The sequence below is a fragment of the Pieris napi genome, chromosome Z (genome assembly GCF_905475465.1).
Source record: "Pieris napi chromosome Z, ilPieNapi1.2, whole genome shotgun sequence".
In the NCBI taxonomy this organism is placed as follows: Eukaryota; Metazoa; Arthropoda; class Insecta; order Lepidoptera; family Pieridae; genus Pieris; species Pieris napi.
The window spans coordinates 2,738,110-2,763,586 of NC_062259.1; the positions used below are offsets into that span (position 1 = coordinate 2,738,110).

Sequence of the window (25,477 nt, forward strand, 5' to 3'; positions counted from 1 at the left end):
TATGGTGGTGGTGGAGTTTTTCAATTGGCTATCAGCTTTTGCTTACACACTGGAAGGACAAACACATGAGGGTCCGCTTGGATGTGTATTAATAATTTCCTCGATATTACAAGTTGAATGTGCCGCGTGAACTATTTTTAAATGCCAATAACTTCTTTCCTTAGATTGGTCGATTTGTTTTTCGAAACGGCCAATACAGTTGGCGAAGAGTTTGTTTTGTTCAAATGAAAAATTGTTTTCGTGTTCCATACTATAGGCTTCTATATAGGTAGAACTTGCCGATAATGGCAATAGAAGAAAATTTATGGGAAATGTGTAAATGCTAAGATGGAGATTCACATTCAAATTAATTGATGTAAATGTATGTATGTATGTATGTCTGTCAATCTTCTAATATTTTTTGAAGTGAAACTCCTTTAGGCGCATGAGGGTAAAATTTTTACGGAACGTCACGAAGATGTGCAGCGTTCTTGTAGATTTTTTTTTCTTAGTAAAGATGTTTTAATACATATCAATATCATTATTATTTTATTAAGTAACTAAATTAATATTTTTTGTTGGTGTTGTATTTATATAAGGGCACAGAACCAAGACCGTTTTTGCTAAGACCCAGTTGGTTATTTTAGAAAATGTGGACGTAAGTTAGCAATTATGATAATAATGAATTTTTTACATTATTTGGTAATTGTTGCCATATTTATGGTGGTATTTCTATATACATAACAACAACTAATTTTAGTTCTGGTTTTTAATTAGCCCTAGTATCATATAGAAAGACTGGCAAAATTAAATTATGGGATTTGGGCGGCTTAATTACTCAATAATTCATTTACAAAGAAGTTTCACTTCTGACATGTGTACTTTGTACGCACGCACTTTTTTAAATTCCAATAGTCCCTTTTATCTTAAAAATTAATTCAAATTTTCAGGTTATACGAGATTACGCTCCTCTAATAGATGCTTTTTGTAAATTCCATCTCACAGTTCATCCTTCTTAGGCTTAAGATCTCCGCCATTAGGTTGTGGAATAGGCTGCCCGACTCCATACGATTGGCTACCTCCCTATCATCTTTTAAGACTCTTCTGCATAAACATTTCTAAACCATAACCTATCCTTCTCGTGACTTTTGTAATTCTTTTGTATTGCATTGTAATTCATGAACCGTGAGATTTGCTTTTAGTTTTTACTTTGTTTTATCATTTTTTTATTTTAGATTAAGTTGGGCAATTTAATAATTTTTCAGTGTTAATTGTAATTTATTTTTGTTGATTTCACTTCTTATACTTCTTACACTTTACCTTTAGTATTTTATTTCGTGTTTTTCCTTACTAGCGTTGCCCCTAAGAGATCGCTTGATAGCGATAAGGTTGCCCGTTGCATCCCTTATAATTTGTTTATAAAAGAAATAATTATAATAATATAAGAATACAATCTAATATAATAATGCGTCTGTAACTTCGTTTCAATCTATGGATTATTCAACGATCGTTTGAGCCAAGAGCCCACGAAACATTTACCCGCCTATTTATATTACTCGTGAAATCCATCGTAATAAATATAGAATAAATCAAAGTGCGTTTTCAATAACACAATTGTGGCGAGGTATCGTCGATCAGCGAACAGATATGAGTGTGATAATTCACGTTACATCATAAACACAATCGAATGGCATCGAGCGGCCCTCGACTTCACGCACTCAATATTGGCACATAATAGTTGCAGCCGGCGCTCAAACAATAACAAACAGAGCCGTGCAGCGCGTTCGTTTAGCGACGCTCAACCACCCCAAAACAAATCCACGGCAATAAACGTGGGCCGGCCGCAACCGCACTCCGCACGGTGCGCGCCTCTCACAATGCCGCTTGTCACCCATCAAACATCCTAACAAATTTCTTAAGAGTCCCATTCATGTGAAAGAATAGAGTCCGGGCTTTGTCCCGTACCAACTGATATGGATACACTTTTTATGCAACTTTTTCTGTGCGAGCGAGCTACTCCCGTATAATGACGACGTTTGAGTGTATTTAACGCCTCATTTACCACTGTTTGTTCTCCGAGTGGAAATTATGCTAATGATTCGCCTTTTCACGGAACTGGATCCGCGGGGCCGAGTCTCCGTGTCCATATTTATTCGGCGACTTACGTTCATCAGCAACGAAATATGCGCCACTCGTACCGTGCTCGTTTAATTACAGTTTGATGATAGAAATTTTGTCAGAAAAAGCGCGGCAAATTCCCCGTGGCGTGACAATTGCTGGGGCGGGATTATGCACTGTTAAACCGCCACATTTGTTGTCAAGTAGCATTGACTTCTAACAATACCAGGGGACCTTTATAGACTCGAACAGTTTTATTCACTTGAGTGATACGACACCTCGCCGTGGCGCCGTGTTAGCCCAACCCGTAAACAATAAATTATTAATAAACAGCACTAATTTAGCTCGAAATACAGATATTATTCAGCTATTTCTCGAACAATATCTGACACTTTACATATTTTACACCGATAATTTATTTCAAATTTATTACCACCTACAGAATTCAATCTAATCTGTAATAAATCTGACAGCCTTGGCAAATAGCATTTATAACTGTATCTCCGGATATTCTCGTCGCGCCGCTTCTATCGACATTATTATGAACATGCCTTATGCAAATGGAGGCGGAAGAGTCTTTCGATTTGGGTAATAACAACGTTTTCCTAGCGATTCTAGCGGTGGCTAAAGTGCCGAATGATATCCGGTCAAATGGGCAGATAATGCGTGACTGCAGGGGTCCGGGGGCCGGTGTGCGGCGCCTACGCCTTTGTCACCCATTGTTGGTGGCTTACGTTCGCAAATCCGATTTATATTTGAATATAATTGACTTTCGGCCCGGTGTCAGGTACGAAGCTTGTTTCCCTTTGTAAGCGGCTCATCTCAATGGCATTTTTATCGTCTGAACATGATAAATGTGTTCGGGAGATTAAGCTTGGTTCGTTCCGCGGCCCGAGCCGATCTCAGGCTCTCCAGTGATTTGTATTTGTAATTCTATCACGTAATAAGCTGCATCGACTCTTACGCAAATAGGTTGCGAGTTGCTGTTATTATTAAGCTTGTGAAGCTATGAATACCTAATACGACGAAGCTTTTATAAAAGGAGAAATAAAGCTTATCTCAAATATATAAAATTCTCGTGTCACAATGTTCGTTCCCATATTCCTCCGAAACGGCTCGACCGATTCTTATGAAATGTTTTATGCATATTCAGTAAGTCTGAGAATCGTCTACTATCTATCTTTCAACCCCTTAAATTTTTATTTCTATTCTTTAGATAAAATTTTTTGTATTTTTTTATCATACAGCATACAACAATACATACAACCCTTAATTTTCACTCCTCTACGATCAAAGCCTATTTTTTATTTGTTAATTAAAATCTTATGACTTGAACTCTGAGGTAGAGAAAACTTCACAGAAAAACCTGAAGGTTTTCATTCCAGAAAACCGAACAGTCTCTGGGGTAGTATAGCAAAATGTTCCATGGCATGTTAGGTATGAACTAAAATGGTAGGCTAAATAAAATCACATTAAGGAGGAACGAAGTTCGCGGGGGCAGCTAGTAATCAACAATAATAATATGTTTAAGACAAGAAGCAACGAGACGTCCGTTACGATGGAGATACTTCAAAAGAAACGGTTCTAGACAAACAGTAGACAACAAAAGGTTCGAACGGGGCTCGTTTTCTATCCGCATTTCCATAACACTAGTCAATCTTGCAAATCGGTAGCTCCGCGACTTGAATTCCACATTTTTCGAACCCCTTCCCGACGAGTTAGAAACATTCAAATCGAATAGAAACTCGCTGTTTGTTTTGTCGTTTGATTTATGGTCTGGTCTGGATGAGATGTATTTTGAAGCACAAAAGCGAATCGAAAATAAATAATAGGTGTGTGTCAGCGATCGGTGAGGCGGACACAAAGAGACACCCCGCGGCCCGCTCACCGGCCGTTAGGGACGTTTTACACCGTTCACGCATCGATCTTCAGTTTTTTGTCCACACACAACACACGAAGTGGATGTAGCGAACTGAATCTTCTTCAAGCGACACTTAATGAGTGGTTTATGTCCAATTTGGATCCAATACCGTCGCGGCCAGTTCAGTTACCAGTTCATCTAGCCTTAAGGTAGTTTTTTCAAATATCACAGACGCAGAAATGTACATTCGGGGTTCACATATCTTAAAATAAGTTAACATTTTGGACTCCATGTCTATTACATTAGGAAAAGTCTCAGGTTACGGTTCAGTATACAAACTGGATAGGCGAGCACTGGATGCTTTTAAACGTATGATTTGTTTGTCAAAAATGGAAACTTTCCAGGGATTTCGCTAGGGAGTCGAGCCTTTGCTACAGCGTGCCGGGTCGGCGGGCGGAGAGGGGAATGTTTACGGGCGGGCGGGGCTGGGCGTGGCTCGTGACGTCATCGCCCCGTTTCATCGTACGTAGATTGTACATTGCGATACACCTTTGCTGTCGTGAATATGGCGGCACATATCTATCGAGCTAATCACGAAAACTGCGACTCTCGCTCAAGTTTCTTTGTGATTAGAAAATGTTTTTGTCCAGTTTAAGCTCTGAGCTTAACAACCGTACATCACATTTTAATTAGGCTGTCAATATCAAAGGTCATCTTTAGTTTAGCTAAAATCTATAATGCGACATGGCTTTTATATTATTATTGTGTAACTACCATATCTCTTAAGATATAATCGAGACCTACTTGTGATTAATATCTATCAATAATCGACTTTAAAACCAGGCAAAGCTCAGACATTCAAAATAATAGTAATAAAATAAAAAATAAATCAGTGGCGCTGCATCCTTTTTAGGTCTGGGCCTCAGATTTCTGTATCTGTATCATGATCACCCACTAATCGGTTAATAGGTTATCAGCCTCATGTGCCTGACACTCCGTCAATTTTTGGGTCTAAAGCAAGCCGATTTCTTTCACTGTTCGAGCAAATGTTTACAAATTCCATTGGTGGCACAGCCGTGGACCGAACCAACGACCTCAGACATGAGGGCCGCATATTGAAGCGTCTAGGCATATACTTCTCTATATAATAACAATAATAAAAAAAAACAATTAATTATTTTTTGTTTTATAAATTTATCTCGTGACGGAACGTGTTCTTAAATTGGGTAAAATTTTAGGTTCGAAGTGTAGTGAAATATCTCTGTTTGAAATATTTTACTGGTATCTTTTTATATAACAGGGGGAAAACGAGCCTACAGTACGCCCGGGCAGTCATCGCAGCCCATGGAGGCCCATTTTAGTGGGTGCGTTGCCTGCCTTTGAGGGAGGAAAGTTAGAGTGTACTCTAACTTTGAATAGTTGGAGGCCATATCTCGCGGGGAAGATCCCCACCGGGAGTCGATACCAAAGCTCGCTAGTTCGCAAAAGAAAGTGAAGTCTTGAGAGAGCAACATTAGGGGTTCGTGCTTCTCCATATTTTACGGTTGCATGTTGGTGTTTTCAGTTCTAGTGAAGAAGATCTTCCATTAACGACATCCTACTTCGGAAGTGACTGAACAAAAGATCAAGAAGAGACGGAAGTTTCTTTAGGAATAGTCCGTAATATTATAGACAACCATTTGGGTATGAAACAAGAGAAGCGCGCGGAGCCCAGAATGTTGAATGCGTAGAAAGAGCCTGAGAATTTCATAAAGCTTTTGGGTTTTTTACAACAAACTTTTGGCCGATTTTAACTCAACTATCGACGAAGCATGGCTTCACCATTATAAACAGTAAAAAGAAAGAGTCGTCCATGACTTAAAAGAGACAGTCACAATATCCGACCCCGAATACGATTAAGCGATTCCATCCGCCGGTAAGATCATGAGCTGTTCTGGGACAATGGATGGGACTGATAGAATAATCGTGAAGCCACTATTACGGGGACTTTGTACGCAGACAAATAAAAAAAAATCTGTGGCGCTACAGCCTCCGTAAGTCTGAGCCTCAGTTTTCTGAATCTGTTTCATGAACTTATTTTCAATCAAATAGGCAAGTAGGTGATCTACCTGCTGTGCCTGAGACACGCCATCGACTTTTTGGGTCTAAGACATGTCGGTTTTCTCACGATGTTTTCCTTCAACGCTCGAGCGAATGTTATTTAACATTAAATGCGCACATAGAAAGATAGTCTATTGGTGCACAGCCGGGGATCGAACCTACGATCTCAGGGATGAAAGTCGCACGCTGACTACGCCACTAGGCCAACACTGTTCAACGCATAATAACTTATTTGTTTCAAGAAGACGACGCCCGCGCACAATTCCAGAGTTTCGATGGATTCTAGAAGCTGGCTTTAAATTTATAAAAAACAAACGCAGTAGTTGTCATACACGTCATACACGATTTTTTAAGGGATCAGGAATAAAACTTTTTGACTGCATTTTAGCTTTAGAAAAAAGGTGTACAAACCTGAAAGATAAAAATAAAATAAAATAAAATAGTGTTTAACAAAAGTTAACTGCGACGTTAAAATAAATTATTACAGAATGCCAACTACAAGATGTAAAAAGGAAAAGAGATGGCAGACGATATAAAGAAAATAGGAGCCACAACTTGGATAAGAAGAGCTAACATTATAAATGAATGGAAGCAGCTGCAAGGACCCTATTGACAGGACACGCTGATCACCAAAACCGGCACATGTGATGTATAAGATTAAGTTAGGTTATGTATCTAAAACAAGTGTTTATATTATATTCTGTGTCAGCAATAAAGACTTAATAATAATATAATTGCGACATACTCATTATGACTTTTTAATAAACACCTCTAACATAGTACTCTCAAAAAAATGTTTTAGTTCAAAACAGTAGTTTCCGAGATAAGAAAACCAAACAATCAAATTTATTCACGTTAGTAGAAAATGTTGTACTTTTTATGACATAGTGACAGCGATATAGATCTCCGTGAGAATCAGTCTCAAACATAGCAGTCAACAATAACAATAACAATTTATAAATAACAATATTACGATAATAATCTATACTAAATAAAGAGGAAGGATTTGTAAATCAGTATGTTTGTAACAAATTGGCTCAAAAAGTACTGGACCGATTTTAAAAATACTTTCACCATTGAAATAATAATAATAATCTTTATTCATTTCTCATAAAAACTGAGTACATACAACAAGTGAGTACATATATTATTATAAATAAATAATTGTCTTACTTCTGTCTAGGGAAAATGCTAGTTTGTGTGAGACTGATGCCTGCTAAAGGTAAGAGTATCTGTGTTACAGGTCATCAGGCCTCCACCACTTCGGATCGACAGAAGGTGTTATATAGCTACATTATCACTGGTTAATATAGGCTATTTTAATTGCAAAAAAAAAATAGGATCCCTATTAAAATTACAATAATGATACCCAAAGTGTAAAAAATATCTTTCATCGCATGCGCTGCGAAAACGATTGATGATAGAACAAAAAAAATGTTCGACAATATTAAAGAACATATCAATATCTACAAAATATTTTAAATAAAAATCTACGAAGATGGGACGGGCCGCTATTATCTAAATAAACACATCCGTAGCTCGCGAATTCAGAAACAATTTGAAACGAGGCGTTCATATATTTTCTAATAACGTTTGTCCAGCGACGATGAAAGATATTTTAATTATCTCAACGAGAATATCAAATAGAGTGGGAACCGCTGGGTTATTACACGGAATGGAGGTCTCCATCGGTCGGGCATTAAGCAATAAACAGCCAATAAATGTGTGTCTGTCCGTTCGGCCGCACCGCCGCGCCGGCTAATTACCGACAATTACGGCGCGCCTCCATCGTGTAAATGTCGTTGCGATGGAGATGTATGGATAATGGATATAGTTGGCGACCAACGTGTCCATCAAATTGTATAGTCTTTTCATTCGTTTCAAACACTCTATACACGATTCGGATAGGACGAGAGTTTGTATGTGTGCTTTTAGCGCTACAATACAGAAAAAACAATTTCGAAATATTACAGTTCGTGATTAAATAAAGGATTTATGTTATAACGTCTATATTATAATGGGATCCCAAAAATGAAAGATTTCGCCGCACTCACAAGGCCGTTAACATTCTAAACAAGACATGGCGGACCATATCGATTATAGAGACGGTTATTGCTCTCCTATATTGCCGGCCGTGTGGTAGGGCTGTCACAGAGACGTTTAAGTTTTCGTTGCGTCGAAACTTTAAAATTAAAAAACCTTATATTTATTTTTAACACCCGAGCAATACGAAATGTTCAACTATAAGCTTCTAGTTGTTTAGCATAGATGGTATTTCTGTATGTCGTAGGATTTGAAGCTTTGGCGAAGGCGGCAGCCCTGGTGACAGGGGCGGGCGGGCGGCCGTCGGCTGTCCCATAACTCTGGCGGCAATAGGAGCGGCCCCGAACCGTTAGGCCAGACGCTATTTGCCTTAATGCCCTCCGAACTCTTATTGACGTATAAACTTCCAATTTCTTTTTTCCAAATGGCCGAAGGCGCCGGTTGAATTCTAGTTTTGTTTAATTACGTTCGGCTGGGAAGTTGTAAATTAGGCGGGCGCTTTTATATGCGTAGCGCTCTTCAATATTATAAACTAATTAAAAGTTGAATAGTGCGGGCTCATCGGCCCTCGGCGTGACGTCACCGAGAAACTTAGCCACTTACTCACAAATAAGGTCGACTCTGATGAGCGCAGTCCAGTAAACCTCACTCGAAGATACGCAAAGTAAACTAAAGCGAAACCAAGTTCAATAATTTTAAGATGAAATCAAGCGCTGGTAATTAAGGCTGTTTCACAAATAATATCGAGTCGAGTGGATCGCAAAAAGACAACCCGTGGCAGGTGTTAACTGCTAGCCGGCGCTAGTGGTGTGCCTATATCGATACAATATTCGATTACTTTTTAGTATTTTCAATTTAAAACTGAGCTCGTGTTTATTTTTAATTTGTAAAATCATGTCATAATGATTGCAACATCGACATCAACTAAATAGCATTTTCGCAATAAGCTAGGCCTGAGATCCGCGGTTTTTAAATACCTACTTTGAAGTGTCATCGGTTATATTGATAGATTAAGTGAAAAACGCTAGTGGTGTGCCTATATCGATACAATATTCGATTACTTTTTAGTATTTTCAATTTAAAACTGATCTCGTGTTTATTTTTAATGTGTAAAATCATGTCATAATGATTGCAACATTGCCATCAACTAAAAAGCATTTTTCTCAATCAGCTGGGCCTGAGATCTGCGGTTGTTAAATGCCTACTTTGAAGTGTCATCGGTGATATTGATAGAATGAGTGAAACGATAACTCAGAGCAAGGGATGAGCTTTATGAACTAATCGATGTTTATCGCCGTAATAGATCCGACAGTTTGAATCGGTGTGAACACTGCGGGTGCCACTCGTGCCCGCCCCTCCCCTCCCCCTCACTCCTCCATACATAAATACCACCCATTGTCGACGCAAACATACCTAAAGTATTGTTTGCTGCGAGCGCTCTAACGCCCCGCTGTTCCGCTATTCTTCTTGGAATAAGGGAATCCCGGCCGAGCCCGGTGGTCGAGACGAGTGCTACAAAATTAATGATTGTTTTATTGCAGCGTGTGCGCAGACGAACCAGCGCAACTCGTAGACTATGACCATAGGCGATTCAAAATCATTTATTCATATAGGTAACACAATGTACTTGTGAACGTCAAAAAAGAAATGTATATGAAATGCTTCTAATTTTACATTTACTGCCAGTTCTCAAATCAAGGGCGTAGAACGGAAGAGAAGAACTCTCCGCCACTCTTTAATCGCCAAGTTTTTTGTTTTCCACAACGTTTGTAAGGAGCTGCAACTATTACACCATGTTCCATGACATCTTGAGTAATTAATAACAATAAAATACATAAAAAACAAAGATTTTTCCTCTATCAGCAGGAGGCATGGTGAAATAGGAGCACGCGCTTACATTTAGATTGTGCCGAATAAAAAGGCATTTCTACTGTCTTAAATTAACCAGGAAAAGTATTTTCAAAAACTGACTATGCGCCGAATAAAAAACATAATTGTGTTATGTTAATTTGTTTCCAGTATTTGAATTCGCCGACAGTCAACAGTGCGGCCACCGTATTTATTCATGCTTTGTCGAATTTTCCAAATAACAGTCTTTATTTGCTCGCAATATTGTTTAATCAATTTAGTTTAGCGAGAACTGATTGCAACTTTAAACCTTATGCACAAGGAATAATGTCCTTTAACGTATTACATTAAAAATTGAAATAATTGACACAAGTGACTGCCCGACTGTCCCACTGTGTACACAGGTGTGAGTTATCTAAATAAAGCTTTATGCTTAGGTATTAAAGTTGGTATTCGATCGACTGGCGCGCGTAAAGTCGTAGTCGAAGAAAGAACATGTCATACGATAATAAAGATGTTATTCAGCCGAAGTTTGGGTTTCTCACAGGCTTCGAGGCGCGACCCACATTCTTTTGTTTTTAGAATGTTTCGAAATTCGACACATAAAGTTCTGTGCGATATTACTATGATAAGATCCATTCAAGAAGGTTTTCTTCCTCGCGAACGAAAGCGTGTCTCGAGACCATTAAAAATATCTCAAGTTGAAAAAGACATCATTAATAAGGATTATCATTGTGAGGTGTAAATGTACCGGCGCTGCGTTTATAAGCGCTCATAAAATACCGAATGCACAAATTGATAAATTACATACGGGACACGCATAATCCTTTTAAGCGAGACCGGGCTTTTACGTATTCCGATTCAAGGTATATAACTTGGTAAACAATATAAGTGTAGAAGCTATAATTTATTAAGAATAAATTCAGGTCGGGGCTAGTGGTCGTCGGTCAGTCGCTGTGAAACATCCCGACTTCATAAAATAGTATTTTCCTAATAGGTACACAGAAAATCTCAAAAGAATCATATTTATATATTTAAACTAGCGGACCCGATAGAAATCCTGGACGATACTTCAAACGATTAGGATATTTAACAAAGTATGAAAGTACCGGCTGAAGCGCCATCTGCCGGGCTGATTTGTGAATCTAAACCATCCAGGGCTCCACCCAAACGCATACAAAGAAACTCATTCAAATCGGTCCAGCCGCTTAAGAGGAGTTCAGAGACATACACGTACAGTATATACATATCCTATCTTGTAAGTTAGATCAAACTGCACACGGTTTGATTGAAATCGGTTATGTAGTTTAGGAGTCCATAGCGGACAAACAACGTGACGCGTAATTTATATCTGTGGCCATAGGTCAAATGATAAATGCAATTTCATTACTTTACAGGACAAGCAATTAAATTATTAAGAAATCTTGAAGACACTATTAAAATATGAAACACTAATATGAATGTACTTATCATTGTCTGATTTAAGACAGATATATATTACGTACTATATGCTCAAGCAAGCAAATCATACCGCTATGCCCAGTTTCGTGATACTTCGAATTAAAGTCGAATTCCTACGTTATTAGCTAGTTATTAATAAGGATAGTTCAACGTAGACTCTATAAATATTACCAGAAGATGAGATTTATTGAAAGCCCCTTCGGACGTCGCGAGGCCGACTAAGGCGGGAAGGTGCCGAGTTCATGACAAACGGCCACCATTGTCCGAGCTGTTAAACTCATTTGTAAGCTACAAGTTCCAATAATAATTTTATTAAGAAAAATGTTCGAACCCCCGCTTCATAATCGATGTTGTGTATTATGCTAATGTGTTGTAAGGATTCCTTTAAGCTCCGCCGTACTTTGACTCCTTTTTGTTTTGGAATAAATTCCTTTATAAAATAGAAATTTCTACTAAATTGCCTTTTTAACAAGATTAAATTTCTTAATCGATAATTATTGGACTGGATCTGTGCTAAATCAAATAGCTGCAATCGTCAGCATAATATTTTTTGACCTTCTTATTAATAGAGTTCGATTCGACATTTTTTTAAAACAAATTTATTTTAAGCTTTTGAGTGGCCTCAAACAAATAATATACGTAGGTAACACTGACAATTATTAGAATTGGCCATATAGAAACTTTGCTTATAAAAACTTTTTTTTAATTTCAATTTTAGAACTCTGCGGTAACCTAATTTAGTATATTGTATTAATTTGTCATTTGTTTTTGTGAATTGGCGGCAAATCTAAAACACCTCTAAAGAAGAATCGGCCCACTGCTTTTCTCAGTGGTTCTATCGAATGCGACGATGTGTTGCAACATTCTACATTAAGCCGTTTATCATATTCTAAAAATTTTCAGTGTTACCTAGGTTAACCTTCTATGTTACATAGTCTATATGTTTATTGAAACTAATTAGATACCAGCTTGCTGTTTATGCACTGTATATCTATATTACTACAAATCAAAAACGTATTATACGACGATATTAAACGATATACACCGATAAACTATGCGTTTAGAATCCCACAACTGGGTGACGTGAACTTTTGAGGTAGAATTGTTGGTTTCTTTTATGTCTTGAAAACTATGGTCCCAATCAACACGAAACTCTGCTTACTATTTTTAAATATATTAAGTTACTAGATGCGCCCGCCAGCTTCGTTTCGCCTTAACATGATTTTGGAAGTTATACTTCTTTAGGCGCGTTATGAAAAATTGATGAGAGTGAAATTTTACGATGCACGCGCACCGTGACACAAAATTAACAGAATGAAGTTGCCCACGGAAGATGCTACGGCATTGGACATAATTTAAAAACAACATTCGAATAATAATAGAATTTATGTTACACTTAATGTAAGAGAGTAACAATAAATATTTATTTATTAAATTTTTAAATGTAAACTGAACTTTATTGACTATAATGACTCCTTTTCCAGTCTTTGATAATTTAATTGTAATTTATTATTTGCACGCAATCAAAAACAATTTTTAATAATGCCAAAGAAGTATAACTTCTTACACGCGTACATAAGTACACGCACCCTTTTTTTTTACTTAGCCTACCGTTTTAGTAGCTACGTACCAACGTATGGAATATTTTGCTATGCTATCCCATAGAGACTGGAATAAACACTTCAGTACTAAATAAAACTAAAAATTGTATATGTTTCCGATTTTTCTCTCCATAAAAACCATCCTCAGAATTTAAGGAATACATAAAGCTACTTAAATTTGTCCACCCGTTTTTGAGTTTTGCGCTTAGCAACATATATTATATTACGATTCATTATACATTAATTAAATGTCAACTTACGTCTATAGATTAAATTTTAATGGAATTTTCGAATGGACAAAGAGAGAGAATTAAAATTCATATTTTCCGAGATAATCGTGAATATCGTAAACACGTACCTAAATTAAATGTGTATCTATAACTGTTTTATATTTATTATTAGTATGTATAATATAATATAGAGCAGTGTTGGCCTAGTGGCTTCAGCGTGCGACTCTCATACCTGAGGTCGTAGGTTCGATCCCAGGCTATGCACCAATGGACTTTCTTTCTATGTGCGCATTTAACATTCGCTCGAACAGTCGAAAAGTCGACGGCGTGTCTCAGGCACTGGAGGCTGATTACCTACTTGCCTATTAGATTTAAAAATGACCATGAAACAGATTCAGAAATCTGAGGTCAAGACCTAAAGAGGTTGTAGCGCCACTGATTTATTATTTATTTATTATAATATAATATAATTATTATGACTTGTCTTGTTTTCCTGTGAGAAGTTTTCATCTCTTACATTGATAGTATACGTAATAAACTTTTTTAAATATGTACAAAGTAATATAATTCCCTCTATATCGGTAATCATTACAACTACTAATATATCATATTATTTCCAGGCCTCTATTTATTTTTTATTTCGCCGCTACAATTCTAAGAAGTCCAGGGATTTTTATGAGAAATGGATTACAAGGAAGGAACTTTTACAAGCCGTTTTGACCGTTTAGCCTGGTATTATCACTACATAGCATAAAACAAAGTCACTTTCTCTGTCCCTATATCCCTATGTATGCTTTAATCTTTAAAACTACGCAACGGATTTTGATGCGTTTTTTTTAATAGATAGTGTGATTGAAGAGGAAGGTTTATATGTATAATAAGTAATAACATCCATTAAATAGAGCAGTGTTGGCCTAGCGGCTTTGGCGTGCGACTCTCATACCTGAGGTCGTAGGTTCGTTCCCCGGCCGTGCACCAATGGACTTTCTTTCTATGTGCACATTTAAGATTTGCTCGAACGGTGAAGGAAAACATCGTGAGGAAACCGACATCTTAGACCCAAAAAGTCGACGGCGTGTGTCAGGCACTGGAGGCTGATCACCTACTTGCCTATTAGATTTAAAAATGATCTTGAAACAGATTCAGAAATCTGAGGCCAAGACCTAAAGAGGTTGTAGCGCCACTGATTTATTTATTTTAAATAGTGGAGAAATCTGTGTATTTGTGAGGTTTCTAATGACGTAAATAATTAAATTTTTTCCGCTTACATTGCAAACGCAGGCTGAACCCTACGCGATTTATCAAAATAATGTACTAAGTATTGTACACGTTGCAAAGTTCTACTGTTAACTCCGCGATGGTATATGTCTATCTCTTATGGATAACCTTACTAATTGTATATGCGTTTAAGCTGTAAAGAACGATCTGAATTTAATTAGTTACAAATTCTAAAATAACATGAAAATTCAGTAATAACACTACTCAATAATTATTATTTTTTGTATTTCAAGGCATCCTAGGGGATTTCTAGGGGGAAATCAAATTAGTCTAGGTGTACGTCGCCGAGAACATCTGGCAACACTGTCCTATAGCACTTTGAATTCAGTATCAGCATTGCATCCGTGCGAAGCCGGGGCGGGTCGCTAGTTGACGATAAAATTCTATCAGTTCCGAAGACATATGCTTAGTAATTATTTATTTTATAACCGCGGTAAAACCGTCTACCGGCCGGGTCAACCCGAACCACGGAACACAAGGCACAAGGGTACAAATATGCAGAATAAAAAAGTCTCAACCCTCTCGTGTCGAGATTCCTGTACGAGTGATATATGTAATGTTTTCTTTGGCTTTTTTATATGCATTGTGTGCGTCCGTCCGTCACTATCGAGCACTATTAATGTATCCGTGTGATGATTTATCGACATAGTAAAAGATGATCGTGAAGCTTAAATTGCATTTATCAACAATAATGTCCACAATGATAATTCTAGCATTTCTAATAGAGAAAATCACAGTTTAATAATTTGTAATAGCGTTAGTAGAAAATTAGGATTTGCCGTTTATAGTGGTGGTCAACCAATCGATCACTGGACTGACTGCTTGAAGCACAGTGGAGCCCTCCGCCAACGAATGCTTGTGTATTTTATCGTCATAATCGATATTGTGATAACCATTTACACCCACTATACCGGACGCGTGAATCACAGGTCCTCCCGAATCACCCCCACAAATCAAGGACACCTGGCCACACGTCGAAGACACACACAATCGGGAACACAAACGGTAATCCACCTCCAGACAACTGCTTATCATCCCTTTGAAAACTTGCAGAGTCTTGTTCGCGGAGATGGTATCAGTAAATCCTTCCGTTGCGTTGGTGAACCCGAACCCAGCTACGATCACTTCGTGTCCCATGATCGTCGTGTGATCCACTGCACTTAGCAAACCATATTGCGGTATTCTGATTTTCCTTGTCCTCAACAGGCCAATATCGTAACATTCGTAAAGGCTCTCACCACCTTTGTAGCCCGGGTGCGGAAACATCTTGAGAACCTTTGAAAAGTTAAATTTTTGTCCCGGTATAATATCTCCATACGCGACGATACCCTTCTTCTCAGGTGGAGGAATCATACAGTGGGCGGCCGTCAACATCCAGGTGGGTGACACGGCGCTAGAACTGCACGTCAGTTCAAAATTCCGTTCTCTATCAAAGCTGCCCCAAACAGTTACATAGGGGAACTCCCCCGGCACTGCGTCTCGCCCGCCATAGATTCGCCGTTGCGCAATCCCGGAAATAGTACTCAGAGGTATGCACAAATACAAAACGATTGCCTCTTGCATTTTCCAATACTAACGTCGTAAAGTAGAAATGGTATTGATAACACGAAATTTCATTTTGTTTTATTTGTTTATAATCAAAGCGTTTGCATACCTAAACCTTGAATTCGAATATTGAGTAGAACTACATCGCTGCCGTGGCCCTGTTCGGTCCGTATCTATGTTTGACGATGTATCATCGATCAGAATACATCTATGAATCTCTGCATCATCACAATATTGTTATACAAAAGTGTCGGACGTTTTTAATCAAATTATAGTGTAAATGTGAGCCTCGTTTATTATATTAACTATTAAGTTTTATATTTTTATACATCGATAACGTTTGTAGTTTTATTCTTGTTTAAGTACAAAACAGCCTATAACATATATTTATAATATGTTAAGGTTTTTTAAATAATTTCTAACAGAAATAACGTAATAATTAAAAGGAAATTATTACTATTGAAATAGTAGTTGATAATTCTATCGTTGATCCCTAATCTCAAAACTGTCTAATCACGCAGGTACAATACGGCCGCTCTTGTTTATTTAATAAACAACCCAATCCTGTGCGTTTAGTGTCCGGGGAAAGAGGGGATCAGTGGTAGACGACCGTCAACGGGACTGGACTAGTGCAGTAGCAATTCGACTTCTGCTAAACTAAATATCTCATCCGCAGAGCAAGCAGAAATAATAAACGGCACAAATATAAGCCTCCAACTTCGATTTTGTTCCCTTTGGAGAAGACTCTTGGTCCGTGGGGTTCAAGTGCACACGCGCCTTTTAAAGATTTAAGTTGGCCTAGTAGATAGTACCGGTGACCCCAGAGCTGGTACTTTCCTGACTCAACGAATAAGTATCGCAATACAGCAAGGAAATGCTGCCAGCGTTAAAGGTACATTGCCACAGGGACCAAACGTTTTGATTATCTTTTTAATAATTTATTATTAAAATGAATTTGTTACTTTAATTTATTACTTTTTACGTTAAGAAAATTGTAAATACTGTATACTTGAATGTAAATAATGAATAAACACATTTCTAGTCCTTGGAAAAAAATATCTTAAACAAATATTCCACTCCTGCGACCTTTAAAGTTACGGCGCAAACAAAGTGAAAATTGAAGAAGACACTCTGAAAACATGAGGCATCGTCAGCGTGACGTGCGAAGGGTCCAAAGGTCGCGACTCGATTAAACCCGTCAGAATCGATACTCAAAGAAGACATTCGCATCGGAAGATACATTCGGATCATTAATATCGTCTTTGAGCCGGTGGCTTCGCCGCAGGGCTCCACTACACCTAACTAACACATTACGGGCCAAAGCGTCCGCCGCCATAACTCTCTCTGTCGAATAACTTTGGGGAAACGTATCGAATCGACGACAGGCGACATCTTCTCGATTTATGGCCCGCACTCGATCGATAATCGGATTTCGTGTCGGGACTTCTGATAAAAAAATATGAATTATCAATTCGCGTTCCAACATTCGAATTAAGCTGCCAAATAATTAAATCAACAATTAACAAGAGAATCTAAGGGTCTGTTTCACAATGTATGGATAAAGTACCAAATAGCTATGCAACACATAAATTATTTGGAAGATAAATTGTGCTATTTGACATATCGGACTCATAACTTATGATGGACTTTATGTGACGAATAGCGCTATCTGACAGTCGTGAAACGCAACAATAGTGTTTATCCTACCAATAAGTAATAAATAGCTAATTTGGAACTTATGTAGAATATTAAGCAAATAACAATATTTCTTTCAATATGACATAGCTTTGATAAAACCCCTCCATAGTTTTATAGTCTATTGTTTTTGAGTTGCGATGATAAGTGAGAGCCCGTTGATGTCTTTTGCTCGAGTCTAAGTAATTTTAAGTAATGACCGACGGATGCAAATGTCTATTACACATTAAATATTCGGTCAGTTCAAATTTGTCTATTTCTTATATAATTAAAAACAAAAGAATCAATAATATTATCGAATATATAAAGTTATTGACATAGTAGATAATACGTTACTTATAAAACAACTAAAATGGAAATGGGCTGGACATACAGAGGAGCAGATAAATGGAACAAAATTGTAAGAATATGGCAATCAAGAAGCTATAAAAGAAATAGAGGTAGGTTATTTAAAAGGTGGGCCGATGAAATCATGGAAATGGCTGGAAAGACCTTGACGAGACTGGTATACAATAAGGAAAAATGGAAGGCAATGAGGGCCTTTGCCCATAGCACACAGAATCGAGTTATCGTAGATTAGGAAAAAAATATTTATCTATCTATATATATATATATAAATGTTATGTTGGTTTGTGGACGCTTCAAAAGCTTAAAAAGTTCTGCACCGATCGACCTGAAATTTTAGCATGATATATAATCCGCATCAAGGATTGTTCTTATCATTTTTTTTTGCTTTTTTATTTTATCATTTTCTTCTACAAGTATTGCAAAATTAAACTTATATGAAATGTTTTCTTTGTTTTGTTTTTCATTTCTCTACCATTCAATTACAATGTGCCACAGCGAAAGGTAAGGAACAGCTAGTAATTATTTATATATTTTGTATTGTGATATGAAGCTATAAATAAATAAGTAGAGAAATCACTTGCGTTTTAAGTTTAAGAAATCTAACAAGTTGCATTTCAGTTATGCTGTCATCACATCAATGCGCTTTGCTCTTTAAAATATTTGTACTCAGTTGTATTTAATATTGAATAAGTTTAAGTTAACTTAAGTATATGTAATCTTAAAATATGAGTTTAGCTTACGTCGGTTAATCTTTTGGCGAGGCAAATGACGTAAGCGTTGAATTATTATTTTGGAATTGTGTGAATATGGGTACAATTTTTAATTTATCTCATAAAACAACGGCAGCATTAGATTTTTTCATAACATCATCCTTTCATAAAGTCGATCAATGAGTTCGGCTGTTGAAGTCGTTAAATCGACGGTGTGAATTTAGAAAATGGTCAAAAAATAAATCAGTGGCGCTACCTCTTTAGGTCTGGGCTTTAGATTTCTGAATCTGTTTCATGATCATTTTTCAATCTAATAGGAATTATGACATATGGGTCTAAGACATGTCGGTTTCCTCACGATGTTTTCCTTCACCATTCGAGCGAATTTAAATGCGCACATAGAAAGAGAGTCCATTATTGCATTGGGGATCGAACCTAAGACCACAGGGATGAGAGTCGCTGAAGCCACTAGGCCAACACTGCTCTATCGTACAATATGAAATAATTTATTAAGAAAAAAGCGATCAAAAAACAGATACAGAAATTTGAGGCGAAGACTTATAAGGCGCCATTGCTTTAAATTAAAAGTCATTTAATGAACCATTCTAATGGTTGATGAACAAAATGGTTTAGAGAAAGAAAGCAATCTTCATAGAATCGATCGTCATTTCTGAGTCGTAAAATACAGTGTGAGGATGTTGAGTGTATGTTCTCGAGACCGTTCCGCGTCATTATACTTTGTAGATCCATTCACGTTAAATTGTATACGTAATTTATTATATATTAATCTTCTTCGGCTCATTTTTTTACTTTGAGCGCCATTTCGTTATACATTTACCGTGTAATTTATAGTTTAAAAACTGCAAACCTGTATTAGTGCGTGATAGATCTGAAGTTTTAGTTAATATTCAAATAATGAAAAAATTTAATGGGACCGAGGGCTTTAAGTGTTCTTGAGACTAATTAAGATTTAATTAACGTAAAATGTTGTTTGAATGTAAGAGAGATGCCGACCCGGGCGCTACACGGCGCATTTGTAATTCAAATGGGACTAAATATAACCGAGAGTGTTCCTGCAACCGACGGGCGGACCTGTATTTTATATTGTTTCGTAAAAAATAATTGGCACACAATTCAAATTAAATTATTAAAAAGGTTTTTATAAGTACAAGATATCAAACGCATCGCAAGATGAGCAACAAATATTGCATGAGGTTCCTATAGGAGTAAGTTGTAAGTGAGATTGATACCTAATTGTCGAAAAGGTTTTTATATTACAGTTGATAAATAAACTCTTATTGGTTCGCTTTGTGTTGATACATATATTTAGTGATGTTTTAAGCAGATAAATAACAGAAGTCGATGAAACCTTACATCTAAATTTTCGACATTTATTATTAGTTAAAATTATTTGCTTCGATGTTGGTTACGGCGGAGTTCTCAAATACAGTATACCACCCGTTGCCTAATAACTTATGCAACTTTTTTATATGTATGTTTGTCTAAAACAAACATAGTAGGTCCCCAACTCACACACAGGTCTAAGTTAATCCCAAATCCCCATTCATTTGGTTTTACAAGATTCTTTTAAGTCGTTTTACACTTTTCACGTATCAAACCAACAATTTTTTACAGAAACACAAAGAGACCTAACAAACCGAACCCACAGTCTTTTCTTAATTAAATAACGCGTAAGAGGAAATACTACATAATGTACACAATAGGCCACTCGCTTATTAATTATAATTAATCTAGAACCACTTACCTTCATTTTCGTTACGCACTCAATAGTTTATCTCTCACGTACCACTCGTTAGAGCGTCAATTGAAACAACACATGATACACAGCCCTATTCGCACGACCGACCGCGACTATAGTTAGGTTGAAACTAAGTTTTTCAATGGTTTGAGGCGGTACCGGCACGGGCCCGTCGAGCTCGCAGGGCGGCCATTGGTCGCAAGCGCGGGAGAGGCGGGCGGGCGTGTCTCTCGCCCCGAGTCTTGCCTCTCAATCACGTCGTGTACTCCGCTATGGGTAAATCGAAATGATATCTGCATTTTTTTGTATCCGAGCTTGTTTGTTATTGTAAGTTGTGAGCTTTACTCTTTAAGCTCACGTGTAATGGCGCGAAAGAAACTCTATGTCATATCTTCTCATTATGCGGCTCGCAAATCCGGATCTTGTTGCTTTTCGGTGGAATAGCTCTCCTCTTAGGTATTATAATTTCTTTGTTGTTTAATCATGCGAATTAATTAAACGTATAAGAATGTCTTGGCTTAAATAAATGAATGAACATCTTTGTATGTCGATATATATATTTATATAGAGACAAAGCTTGCCATGCGCGTAGCGGCGTCGTAGGGCGTAGCATAAGTCTAGTTTTATTTTGAATTTAATACACATTTTGAGTGGCCCAATTTCATATCCTTAGACGAGTATAAGCGGGATAGAAATGCATACATACATATAGTAAGGATGATCAACCCCGTTGCTACTCCTCAATTATAAGATTTGCTTGTGAATGCGGAGTGAGGGATGCTCAGTGTTCCGATTGATCCCTTAATGAGCAGACAGGGGGACATTTGCAGAATTGCAATTCTTTACAAGCATTTTTCTTCACTATACGGAAAAAAACTTGAGCAGTGTTGGCCTAGTGGCGTCAGCGTGTGACTCTCATTCCTGAGATCGTAGGTTCGATCCCAAGCTGTGAACCAGTGGACTTTCTTTCTGTGTGCGCATTTAACATTCGCTCGTACGAAGGAAAACATCGTGAGGAAACCGGCTTGCCTTAGACCCAAAAAGTCAACGGCGAGCGCCAGGCACTGAAAGCTGATCACCTACTTGCCTATTAGATTACCAAATGATCATGAAACAGATACAGAAATCTGAGGCCCAGACCTAAGGTTGTAGCTCTATTGATTTAAACGGAAAAAACACTACGATTTATTATCAGTAGATGTTTGATAGAATGGAATTTCAATTCAACACTCAGATTAAGACAAAATAAATTGATAAGATTTGTATTAGAAACGGCTTTTAAAAAAATTCTATACGTTTCTTCGATAAAATCAATAGTGATATAATAACGTATGATATTTGAAGATTATGTGTATGACAATATACACCCTTACCTTGACTCTTTTATGGAGGCACTTCATGATACGTGCGAGGGTCTAACGAAAATGATTAGCGGCTTAAGGGCAGTTAGATGACAATTATTACAAAACAGCAATTGTTAAATTTTCGGCTTAGGAACAATTATAACGACTTATTTCAAGTTCTTATGTTTTGCTTCAAATTAAACTCAGAAAGCTAAGTTTAAAAAAAAGAAGTGCGTGCGTACAAAGTCCCATGTCAGAAATGAAATTTCTTTGGCAAACTAATTTTTAAGTCTTGTTCATATTTATACAAATCTAAAACTTTAGATTTCCAAGACTTAGAGCGAATTTAATGAATTAAATTGTCATTAAAATATTAAAAGTGTCGAATTAATACAAATTATACATTTAATTTTTTAAATTTATTTCTTCGATAATAAAAACACATGGCATTTGAAATTTCAAAAATATAAAATACTAATATTTCATAAGTTCTCTTTACGAAATTTTAATTATAAAAATATAATTTCTGTAAGGCCCTTCTCACTCTCTCTCAATCGGTTTCAATCGCTCTCTCCCTTTTCTTCGACAAAAACGCTGCACATATTCGTGACGTTTCCCAAAAAAATTACCCTCATGCGCCTAAAGAAGTTTCACTTAAAAAAATACACTAGTGTTGCTATGTATGTGGAATCAGAGAGTGAGAGGGGTATGTAAATAAGGGGAGGGAGTGATAGGGGATGGGGGCAGACTGTGTAATTACGCAGTTTCAGGCGTCGATAGCGAGTGAGCTTCCGCCGGGCGTCCGTAGCGTTTTTAATTCAAAGGATCTCGGAAGGGAGCGGATTGGCCGGAAGGATCGATTTTTCATCGCGAATACGAATTTGAAATTCTAATTATGTCCGTCCCCTCGACGTTTACACAGACGAACGGACTTTGAATCGGTGTTCAACTTCTGCTCCTATCTTGCAGAAGGTGTGGTAACGAAGAGCCCTGCCTTTGTCAAAGTTTAGACAGAATATTCATACATTAGCTTATATCAAACCGATGGATTTGCAACTATTGAAAGCCTAACAGACGCTCATTACGCGAAACCTGCGCTCCGTCTCGTTCTCCCCAGTGCAAATATTGCGAGAGGGAGGATGCACAAATTCGCGGTTTGTTATAGCAGGGCGCGAGGTCAATACCTTCCGAACACAACGCAGATAACAATCGAATGAATTGACTAAGGCGGCTCGCGTACACAGCTTCGATTAATTTTTTTTTTATTTCTCGAAACCTAGTCAGAATATGAGGCTTGGTCTTTTTGCTGTTCACAATGAAGGCTAAAGGACAATTATGCTATACGATATTATTCGTTAAACGGGTAAATAACATATTACAGTAAGGTGTACATTTTGCAATGATAGTTACCTCGCGCTAGGGGTAAACGCGTGGCGTGATATTTGATAACTTTTTGATTGGAATCGGGGGGTGTATGACCGCCCTAAAAAATTGCCCAACCCAACGTATCAATATAATTGAGGCAATTTATCTAGATTTGCGTTTTGTACACATTTGTGAACAGGTGTACCACTACTGATGACTTATCTAAAACATTGGCTTGATGCTCTCCATAGAAAACACAGATGGCGAATTATGGTAATTCATTGTCTCAAAACTTGTAAATAAATATGTATTAGGTCCTTACATATGACATTGGCGTTTTGTTGTACTGGCCACTTTGAACTCAAATCCCTGCTCTTTAGGAATTCCAAATTCAATTTTTTACAGTTGTTTACACATGCATTTGTTTTTCGAAAACAATGATTTATCGATATGTCGACTGCTGCGTTATAGTACTCAACCGGCTCAATAATGAAGAGATTTTAAATCGAATCATTACCTGTAATGAAAAGTGGATGCTGTACGATATTCGGAGGTGCTCATTGCAATGGCTGAACCCGGGCAAACCAGCCAAATCGTGCCCCAAGCGAAAGTTGTCTCCGAAAAAGTTACTTGTGAGCGTTTGGTGGACTAGTGCCGGGGTCGTTCACTATATCTTTCTTAAACCTGGACGATTACGGCAGATGTCTATTATCTTCAATTGCAAACCGTGATGGAAAAGCTAGCTGCTAAACAACCAAGGCTGGTCAATCGCAGGTCACTGCTGCTTCACGACAACGCTAGACCTCAACATACTGCTACCAAATTAGAGGAGATTCAATTGGAAAGTCTAAGTCATCCACCCTACTCTCCGGGCCTTGCTCCAACAGATTATTTTCGAAATTTGGAGAAATTTGCTAGGTAAAAAAATTAACTCTGATGGGAATTCGAAACCGCCTACAAAGATTTTATTGATTCCCGTCCGAATGTTTATTTAGTAAAGGGATCAATGAACTAACTATAAAATGGCAAAATTGCATAGATAGCCATACCATTGTACATACTTTGATTAATTAAATATATTCTATTTAAAAAAAAAACTTTTTGTGCCTCCCATTCAAAACGCCAACTTCATATGTAAGGACGGACATGCAACACGGGCAGTTTTTTTAGTAAAGGGATCAATGAACTACCTATAAAATGGCAAAATTGCATAGATAGCCATACCATTGTACATACTTTGATTAATTAAATATATTCTATATATTCTATTTAAAAAAAAAAACTTTTTGTGCCTCCCATTCAAAACGCCAACTTCATATGTAAGGACGGACATGCAACACGGGCAGTACGACAGTTTGCGAGGTCGTTTGTTAATATACACAGCAATATTCTTCACAAACTATTTAAATCTGACGTCAGCATATCAGTGGGAGTGCCCACGACGTGCCTTCGGACAAGGGTCTCGTCGTTTAGATTTATGTAGAGCACATAAATTGCGTAAAGCGAGCAAATAAAGGAAAAATCCTGGTATCAAAACGTGGCGTGTAACAAAACAGCGCTAAATTGAGTTTGGACTACGTGAGCCTGCCGCCGCTGGGGTGACCACGCCGGTTCCGTGCCGAAGCGATTTTACTAAGACCAGTTGTATCGGAATATTTAAATTTAATTAACAAAAGCCATTTCAAGAAGATGGTATACTTAGATATGATATATATTCAACTAGCAGACTCGGCCAAGCGTTGCTGTAGCTAAGGTTTTTGTTATACATAGTAGTAAACTATTCAAGGGAAACGGTAGGAGAACACCAGTCATGGGGACCACCATGTTTTTTTGGTGGTTATGCCAATTGTAGCTTATGTGAAACGTTGGTACTTTCAACACAGCGCCATCTGTTAGAATTGTGACTGTCTTATAAAAATAAATAATTTGCAATAAAATAATATTGGGGGAATAAATTAAGATGTAAGCTGTCATATCTTTTAACTTAAAAGTTTTAAGTTAGATCAAACTGCACACGGTGTGCTTTTGATTGAAATTGGTTAAGTAGTTAAGGAGTCCATAGCGGACAAACAAGGTGACGAGTTATATATTAAGATATTAAGCATTATTATGGCAATAAATATATTATTGTACATAAACATACTTTTGAAAAGTAGTGTTTACTTTATTCAGGTTAAATATAATATGAGGATT

At 37.4% G+C, this 25,477-nt stretch overlaps 1 protein-coding gene across 2 annotated transcripts in view; it reads right to left on the reverse strand.

The window, feature by feature from the left end:
* Positions 1-20,686, reverse strand: part of LOC125062625 (LIM/homeobox protein Awh) — a 33,768-nt gene extending 13,082 nt beyond the window's left edge. For both annotated transcript variants that reach the window (XM_047668667.1, XM_047668666.1), the window contains exon 1: positions 20,583-20,686. In XM_047668667.1, the coding sequence (XP_047524623.1) occupies positions 20,583-20,588 (6 nt within the window). In that variant the 5' untranslated portion in view covers positions 20,589-20,686. The remainder of the gene's footprint in view (positions 1-20,582) is intronic.
* Between the last annotated feature and the right edge of the window lie 4,791 nt (positions 20,687-25,477).